The sequence below is a fragment of the Triticum dicoccoides genome, chromosome 6B (assembly GCF_002162155.2).
Source record: "Triticum dicoccoides isolate Atlit2015 ecotype Zavitan chromosome 6B, WEW_v2.0, whole genome shotgun sequence".
Lineage (NCBI taxonomy): Eukaryota > Viridiplantae > Streptophyta > Magnoliopsida > Poales > Poaceae > Triticum > Triticum dicoccoides.
Window position 1 is genome coordinate 11,516,646 of NC_041391.1, and position 9,685 is coordinate 11,526,330.

A 9,685-nucleotide genomic window follows, 5' to 3' on the forward strand; every position below is an offset into this window, starting at 1 on the left:
AGCTTGTATACAATAGTTTCACATGACTACATGGTAGTGTACAGATACCCTCTTCAATTTTTTTGTGGGGGTACAGACACCCTGTTTAAACAGTATGCAGACTTCTTCACAATAAGTTTTTTCCTTGTTGTGACATGGTAATTCTCTCATTTCTCCTTGTTTTGCTAAGGCCGTACAACCATGTACAATATGTAGTGGTATGTTATGTGTGTATTCCTCCAATGCGTACTTTGTAATGCAGAGTATCAAATAGCTCAGTCAATACAATTTAGTAGTGTCAAGTGAAAGCCAATTTGAAATTCATTAATGCAAAGAATAAATTTATTTTTAGACAGAACTTTTGTTGCTGTAGGGAATATCTGGTGTGTTCTTTGCATGTGGTGACGATGATGAGACTAACAACAAATGCTTTGTTACATCAGCGAGCAAGGGAAATGGCAGCATGCTTGTTGGTTGCAAAGAGATGAGTGGAGTTTCAGAAAGTGGAGAAGCTGCAGGAACTGAAACTAGAGGTCCGGTCATGCATGCATCTTTCTTACAGATGCCCTGCTCTTTAGTCTTCACAATTTCAATAATCCAATCTACTAGTGCACTATATTTCTTTTTGGTCATTTTGTGTGAAGCATGAATTCCTTGTCACTTGCAGGGAGTGACACATAAAAAACTCTGCAACCAAAGAGATTTTCGTTTGGGTCATGGCTTAGAATAATGTGAGTACCCCCACATCGATCCTTTCATTCATAGTTCCATCCCTATGTTCTCCAAAGTTTTCTGAATCCCTTCCGATCAATTGCCCGAATCTGCACCTTTTCGAGCGAGTATTACTGATGTTCTTTGTGCATTACTTATCTGAAGCTTCCATTTTATGGTGCAGAATCTTTGACACCTGCTCACTTTCCTTGCAGTTGCAGGGAACGACAACACCCAGATCGAACTCTGCATCTTTCGTTTTTCATTCAGCTTCAACACCAACACTACTTGCATGGCACGACAACACAGCTTCAGAACCAGTGCTGATGCTGGTGCCGTATCGGTGCCTTGGTCTATTCAGTCTACGCAAGAAAAGCCTTAATCAAGATGAGCAACACGAAAAGCCTGGCTGCAGCTGGGAATGTGATTCCATCATGGCATCCTACGTAGAAACACAATCTTACAACATCCTCTTGTGCTTCAGTTCACAACTGTCAGCTCCGAAAATCAACTGTACTTTCACTTTGTCCTTTCAATAAAAACACCCGTCATCAATTACTACTGCGAAACTGAATCACAATTGCATTTCCTTTAATTAAGTCTATCTAACGAATCCTGTTGAGTTATTTGCTAATTGAGTAAGATGAATTTAACTGAACTTGCAGCGTGTTCACTGTTGGGATTAACCATGTTGTCCAGTCCGGCTCGGGCTTGGAACCGTCACCGTGTAGGTTTTGGTATTAGCTAGCCTAGGTGCTATTTATAGACTTTGTAACCTGCCCCTATAATTGTACCAAACCCAGTTCAATAGAAAGATATTCAATGGGAGCGACACGCTCCTGTAGCCATCAATCTCGGCGTCTTTGTAAATGCGTCTTGTCGAGCTAACCAGCGACTCGTTCAAGCTAGCTAGCTGCCGTAGCTAGAATCGATCCACCTGCCTGAGTCAATGCTTGGTTGTGTTGTACATGCATGTGTTGGCCAAAAGACTCGGCCGGCTAGAACGTATCAAGCAGCTGGTTGTGCATGCGTGCCACCTCGACAGAAAGTACTCATCGGTGTCACATCGTACGGGACCAGTGCAAACAATTGGTACTAGAGCTTGGTTTGTCGTTCGTGATCTTCGGAAAGCACTCGAAGGATCATGTCGAACACAGGCAAGGAGATCATGGCGGCAGCAGCGGGAGTACCGATGCCGATGGTGGGGTGTCGCAATTCTCCCGTCTGGATCGAGAGAACTACGCGCTATGGGCGATGAACATGGAGGTCGAGATGGAGGTGGTTGAGTTGTGGGAAACCGTCGACCCCGGCGGCGCTGAGTACGCGAAGGGCGCGGTGAAGTATCAGATTGATCGTCAGGCGTTAACGGAGATCTACTCCGCAATGCCGAAGGATGTGCTGCAGCACCTTGTCGGAAAGAAATCATCGAAGGAGGCATGGGAGACCATCAAGATCCTGCACTAGGGTCATGACCGTGTCAAGGAAGCATACCTTCAGTCCCTGATAAGAAGCTATGAGTGCCTGAAGATGGATGAAAGTGAGACGGCTGATCAGTTTGCCTCCCGTCTCAAGACTCTCGTCAACAGCATACGAAACTATGGTTCAACTCTAGAAGAAGTTGCGATCGTCCGACGATTTTTGCACACCGCGCCGGCACGCTATATCCAGATCGTCACGTCGATCAAGCAATGTCTCGACCTGAAAACTCTCATAGTTGAGGATCTCGTCGGAAGGTTCAAGCCCCATGACAAGAGAATTCGTCTCAGTTTCGGCGACGCGGAGGCGAGTGAGCACCTGATGCTAAGAAAGGAGCAATGGATCGCCCTGTCGAAAGACAAGCAAGGCGGATCCATGAAGAGCGGCAAGAAGGGGAAAGGGAAGCAGCGCTCGGAGAGAAAGAACTTCGCCAACTCGGATGATGAGGATGCGCCGGCACCACCAAGCAGGAAGTTTGACATCAGAAAAGTAAGGTGTTATAAGTGTGCCCTCGTCGGCCACTTCAAGGCTAACTGTGAGGAAGCACCGAAGCAGAAGGCGCTCATGGCTAAGGAAGGAGACGATGGAGATATGATGCTGATGTGCGAGCTAGTGGATGAGTAGGATCCAGATGATCTTGGTCAGCTGGACACGGGTCCGGTGAGTGCATCCGCGCTAGTAAACCCAGGCGAAGTCGTAGCGCCAGAAGACCAAGACACATGGCGTGATGGTGTGGTCACGCTAGAACCAGGCGTAGAAGTGGCGCCGGAAGTACACAACACGGGGCGGGACGGTGTGGTCGCGCCCGAAACAGGTGAAGCTATGTCGTCAAAAGACCATGACACACTACATGACAGTGTAAGTTTATATTGTCCTTTTCGCACCCAGCCTGCCACATTGTTCAAAAATGGTGCCGCAAGATATTGGTGAATTAACATATAGTTGGAATCCACTTCATTTAAGAAGACTAAACCACCTTAATTGTTCTGGGAGTGGCTAATTTGCATCGAGCGAAATTTAACTTTGGCTAATAGTGATTTTTTTCATCTGGTCGGAGAAATGGCAATCTAACTCTATGATCGACCATGCCACCTATAAGCTCGTGAATGACACAAGCCTTTTAATAACCTATTGTTTTGAAATCTTTTTTTTAGATAAGGGAAAAGCATTACGCAAATAAGAGGATCTTATTGTGAAACACTTATAAACGAGGCCTGTATTGTTGCTTATGTTGGACCATCTTGGACCGAACATGCATTTATGCTTTTATGGAAACCATTTGGTGATTTGGTTGGCCAGTAAAATGATCTCAAAATAAATTCAGAATACAAATCAAATTAAAACATACATTTTGTTGTCAAGATCTGTCAATTTGTCGCCTTGCATATTTTTGTGCAAGTTTAAGAATACAACTCACGGTCTATGTATATGTATGCAAACTACAATAAGAAACTAGGTGCACTTGTGCAGGGGTAATATATCTCCATTGCTGAGTTGACATACATGATTCAGTTCACTAAAAAAAGTAGGGGAGTAATAAATCTTGGAGTTTTAAAAGCCCTGCAAAATGCAAAAAAGGAAAGGCAATGAGCTGTGAGTTGAAAACATGAGTAATGGTGCAATTGGCCCATATAAAAACATAAAGCCACATTGCTTGTTGTTTTAGTTACATGCTTGATGGATAAAAAAAATTCTCATTGAATGATATTACGCCTAGAAGGTCAGGACTCCTATTTTAGTTCCACTACCATGTTTTTGTTGAGATTATGATGACCTTTTTGCAACTATGACTCCTACCAGTCCTATTTTAGTACCATGGATAACCTTTGGTAGGTGTTCCTCTTTTGGCAAATTTTGATCCTCTGATTTGTTTTAAAAAAATCAGTTATAAAACCAATGGTACCTATGTCCTAGGTTTACATGCATGCCACTAGAGGAAAATGTTACAGGTGGTTGGACCAATTCATCCCAAGGGAAGCAATAAGTTTGTAGGGAACAAGCAATGAGTTTCCCTATGGTTAAGAAATCTCAAAAAAGATAGATAAAGATAAAAAAATTCAGGGAAATTGAAGGATACCAGTAGTGCATACTTATAAACAGGGCATCCTTGGTGTTTTTATTTAACTTTTGGGGACCGGACTTATAATGCTTAAGTGGTACAATTCTTTGTGGCTTTGTGGAATGTCAATATGTTGCAGGTTTAATACAATTCAATCAAATTTAAATCATATGTTTTGCTATCACGGTTTATCAATACAATTTTAATAATATTTAAGAATTCAAATCATGATGTCAAATGAGTCCATATATGCAAACTAGAAGAAAGATGTCGGGAAATTGTGCAAGGGTAAAAAGGTTGGTATTTTAATTGTTGACTTGGCATACACTCTTGAGTCCCCTAATTTGAGCAGTGGCATGACGAGTGGTCAGATTTGAAAGCGTTAAATGCGTCAAGAAAGGTGCAAATGTACAATTCGAGTGAAATGGGGCAATGGTGCAATTGGACCTTATAGAAATGTGTGGCTACATTATCTGATGTCTTAGTTTCATGTTTGAAGGCTTTTAAATAATTTTATCATAATTTTTAATGGTGCACCCTAAGGAGGACTTATTTTGGTAGAAATATCATGTTTTATTTTGAGATTTTAAAGAAGTTGGGCAAATTTCTTGGCTACTTTAATATCTTTCCGTCTTCTAGTAGTTCTTTATATTTATGTTCTTTAGGATGCATACCTTGTGTTTTACACAAGGAGAGACAACCATCACCACTATGTACATATATGTAGGCTTTTACGTGGATGTATAAAAACAAAAAGTAGATGAAGAGGAATTCAGTTTTAAACTTTGGTCTAGTAATAAACTGAGAGGATGCACTGTTCTCTGCTTACAAATGTGCCATTATACTAAGGGTTCCTCGTCTCAACAAGCTAGATGCGGTGTCTTTGGCCAAGAAGGACTGGTTCCCCAACCCACCGAGGATTGCATTATGGCCCAATTGGACTACTTAAAGTAGAAATATTTAGAGTTCGTGACTTTGAACCCCAAATATATCTCATAATAGTTGGTATTTGCACATCCCGGTGAGTTATGGGTAGGAATTCATCCCTCGTTGGAGGTGTTCGACTACCTTACTTCATGCATAAGAACTACAATAAGTAGCAATAGGGTGGAGGTAGTGGGCGATGCTAGCCATCTCGTCTCTGCTCAAAAAAGTAGATGTGTTGCATCCTAATGTCGGCCGAGAAATCTTGGTTAGCTCAAGGCCCAAAATTTACCTACCTCTACTACAAAACCCCCACGGTGCTCCAGCATAGGAGAAGATGATTTTTTCTTTAGATGACTACTGCTCCTTCCCACCACTTTCAAGAGAGACTCACTTGACAGTTAAACATATAATAATCATCACCAACAAAGGTATCATCAACTGTTACACCTCCGATGACTACCTGAGCAGTTAGATTAGCCCACTAGGTGCTCGCAACTAAGATCCCCACTAGGTGCTTGCGTGTTTTTAAGGAAACAAGTGATGATTTTTGTCAAAGATATGTGGACTTGGTTTGTAAGTCGTTATCCCAATTCTTGGATAAAGTCACAACCCTTTACATGCAATCCCCAATGAAAACTTAGGACATTTATGGGTCATAATGACTCCCACCTCCTCATCTACACCACTGGAAGTTGGGGAGTTCGTCAACAAAGACCAAAAAAATTCATGAGGAAGCTAGCCAGGAAATTATATCGTTCCTTTTATTCCCCTTCCAGAGATATATTTGAAATACAAGGCAACAAACCCCATTTCCATCTTTCGGACCTCTTGAATGTATGTTACTAGAGTAATGTGTCTGGACACTCATATGTGGACTATGTTTGTTCATGTTGGTATGATATACCTCCCTGGTTATAGACCTATACACCCGTACACTACCCTTCTCTCTATTGTCGTCAACAACCTTCTAGTGGATCATAAGATCGTTGGTGTACTAATATCTGACATGGATCCTCTCCATCACTTCAACTTCAACTAAAAATGGCATAAGATCGAATGTGTACTAATCACTGACATGGACCCTCTCCCTTCTTCGATCATTGACTACAAATGCCATTACGCTATGTGTGATGAATGCTTTGTTTATCATCTGTGTACTATGTATGTTCCCAATTTTTCTTGAGTGATGGACATGTTATGTGATGAATGATATGTGTGATGATGGGTTGATGACAAGTTAAGAGATGACAAATCCAAGATCGAATCATGTATTATGCAAGACAAATCACATGAATCTCCTAGATCCAACAATCTTTGACATTTGTGTATCACAGTTAATTAAAGTATCATTTGTGGCGAATCCTAAATACAAGGACTTATAACTATCTAACAACATATGGTTCGCAACCCATCTTTGCTGTGGTTTCTAAACAATATGTGATATGCATGTTTCTGGTCGTGCTCTCCGCTAAAAGATAGTCATTATGTGAACTGCTTGACTATCCTTAACAATTATATGAGTAAAGACATTATGATTCGCTTCAGCAATAAGAGAAGTGTGTATATCTTAGGATGTGAACTCAAATGGCTTAGAATTATTTTAAGATATTTTAAAAAGCAAAATAATATAAGCACTTAAGTATGGTGTGGAGGCTTGCATATTTAGCTTCAATCAGTTTGTTGTAAATTTTGTGTGTTTGATACATGTAATTATACATAGTAATTTGTTCCCAAATACATATGTCATGTGTTTTATACCACTTCATTTTCTTTCTTAAACTATTTCTTGTTATGGATTGGGGCAACACACACAACCTAAAGAGCAATATTTAAACCAAGGAAGGTTTGGATGTAAACAAACATATATGGTGTTATTTATATGCGGGTTGGTGCATAAGATCATAAAGACATCGATTTATAAATATGGTGCATGAAGAAGCGCTATAAAAATGTTTAGACCCATGATAGCTAATAATTTTTCCAAACTTGTAGCAGTGTCATGTCAAGTTCTATCTATAAAGGTAATATAAGGAATGCATGCAAGAAGAACACTTCAACTTATGACCAGGAAAGTATCATGGGCGCATTCTGACATGATTTCTAAAAAACCGTATTGTACACCACTTGTAGTATCATCCTCCATTCTGGTTCACCAAATGTGGAAACATATTTATTTTTGTTTGGATCAACATTAAGATTGCTATTGCGAATAAATATAAATCTTACATTTAGTTCCCCCATAATATTATTTGTAAACAAGGTAAACTATGGAGATAAATTAGAATTCAGGGTACATACCAATAGCTAAATGACATCTGGATGCATTTGGCTCTCTTTGACAATAATTTTCTCAGGCGATATACCAAAAGTAATCAAAATATTTATTATTTCCTGAACCCACATATATTGTCTTTCACAATTGACTTTGACTTCCTTAAGGTTCTCCATTAATAGGGGATGTTCCACTTGATAATGGTCTCTGTTATATTCGACCACCTCTTTAGGCTCCTAGAGTAGAAAAATAAATTCATAAATGTTACCAACCAACAATCAATTTTCAGAAAAGATATAGTCATAGTGGCCATACCTTTAAAAGTAGGAGATTCAGCTCCTCTAGGAAAGGTGAGTTGTGAAGAACGCATGCAAGTCCATGGAGGTTAGCAACCAAAAACCATTCGTTGAGTATCAGTGTCCTCAAGTTTTGAAATGTAGGGCATCGCCGCAAATCCCTATCAAAAATGAACTAGATAAAAGAGAATAAGAATGATGTATTTTTAGGTGCATTAAGTATATGCAAGTGTGGAAAGCCATGTGTTCTAGTATTGAAACACGTAATAGCCAAAGTTGATTATAGTAAATTGGTGAAAGCAATAAAAAAAATATGCACTTCGTATCTCTAATAAATAATTAGACATACCAATGTTGGCAATATGCAAAGAAGTCCTGATTTTTAAAATACAATAACTCTAATTTATGGTTTCAAGTTACATGGTGTTCAGGGCTCTATAGATTAATATTCTTGAATGGTGTTCCAACAAATCCAAAATAACAGCCACTAGAACATAATAGTAGAAATCGACATGTATGTTGTTTCTAGTGTTAGAGTAATGCATATATACATTTTGATTGCATGTTACTTCAATAGAAAAGGTTACAAAACAATATAAGTAATTCAATTGGTGGATAATCTACCATAGATTGCAAGAGCAAGGCAATATCAGCAATAGGGATGACCAAAAAGTGCAAACATACCATCCTTGGTTCACTTAGCAACTCCAAGTAACTGGCATTTGATAAACCTTCTAGAAGAATGCTATCATATTTGTAACCATCAGTGCAACCAAAACCGCAGTCCACATTATCACACCCCCAAGATTTATTATTGTTACAATAGTCTAAACAGTCCTCGCCTAGACTGACATATCCAACTTCAAGTGAAGGCATGTCTTCAAATAAAGGAGTATAATGCCAAATATCAATTAACTTAAGAAAGATGAGGCTGGGGACAGAAATGTGAGTGCGTGCACCCACACTATCAAATTCACATTGCACTGCAATCAGGCGCTTTAATGACTTTGATATAATGTAATTTGCTTCAATCCAACAAAACATCAGATCTATTTCTTCCAATGCATGGCAGCTTGAGAAATCAACAGTGCTAGCTTGTAAGCGAACCTTATCAAGCTCTAACCTCTTCAAGTGCTTGGAGATGAGAGCTTGATACCTGAATTGTAGGAAATCATCCTCTATACAGCTAATGACTCTGAGCTCCTGAACATGGCAAAGATTCACGATATGAAAGATCCATGTGTCTATCGTGTCATGCATTTCTACCTTCTCGAGATTATTCAACTCGATATCACAAACAATGATTGCGGTGTTTCCACGGCCACGCAAAAAATTATCTATTAAGCTGTTACATTTATCGACTATATCAGAAATACGTAGGGTAGGCACAAATTTCCATATGTAGCTCCAATTCTTGGAAAGAACACAAGTCCTCACGGCCTCATTCAATGATAAGAAGGATACTATGTGCTCAAGCATATCATCTGGGAGGTCTGATATTCCAAAATTATAACTCTCTTGCGCTAATTTCTTCCTCTTGTTTATATCACCCATTCTGCAAAATTAGTAGGAGGTTATAGTGATGTGGGGGAACAAACCAAGCAATTTATTAAATAAATCAGGGGAGGTGTGATAGTGATGAGAGGATGAAATTGTGGAGAAAAATAACCTGGGTGCTCCACGGGTGGCACGGTGGATTAGGGTAAGTGCTACTCCATGGCGTGGTAGCTCCAAAAGTATGCCGATTAGGAGGTCAAATGACGGAAAGACGTACCACCCACTAGAAGATCTCGATTTCAGTGCCGATCTAGGTGGAGTGGATTGGAGGGGCGAGGGAGGAGGAGATAGAGGGGATCATGGCGGTAGAGGGGATTGGGGGATGCGGAGAAGGGGCGAGATCTCAGAGATATAGTAGATCTGGGTGGAGGAGATTGGGAGGAGGAGGAGGAAGATCTCAATGGCACA

General features: G+C 40.1%; 1 protein-coding gene across 1 annotated transcript; it reads right to left on the minus strand.

Annotated features, from left to right (window-relative positions):
• Positions 1-3,528: 3,528 nt before the first annotated feature.
• On the minus strand, positions 3,529-9,648 carry LOC119320010 (putative FBD-associated F-box protein At5g56820). Its single transcript, XM_037594156.1, has 5 exons — positions 9,390-9,648; positions 8,405-9,275; positions 7,740-7,895; positions 7,451-7,660; positions 3,529-3,726 (listed from the first exon to the last, which is right to left on the minus strand). Exons 2-4 carry the CDS (start codon positions 9,272-9,274, stop codon positions 7,457-7,459), a joined length of 1,230 nt encoding a protein of 409 aa, XP_037450053.1. The 5' UTR covers position 9,275; positions 9,390-9,648; the 3' UTR covers positions 3,529-3,726; positions 7,451-7,456.
• Between the last annotated feature and the right edge of the window lie 37 nt (positions 9,649-9,685).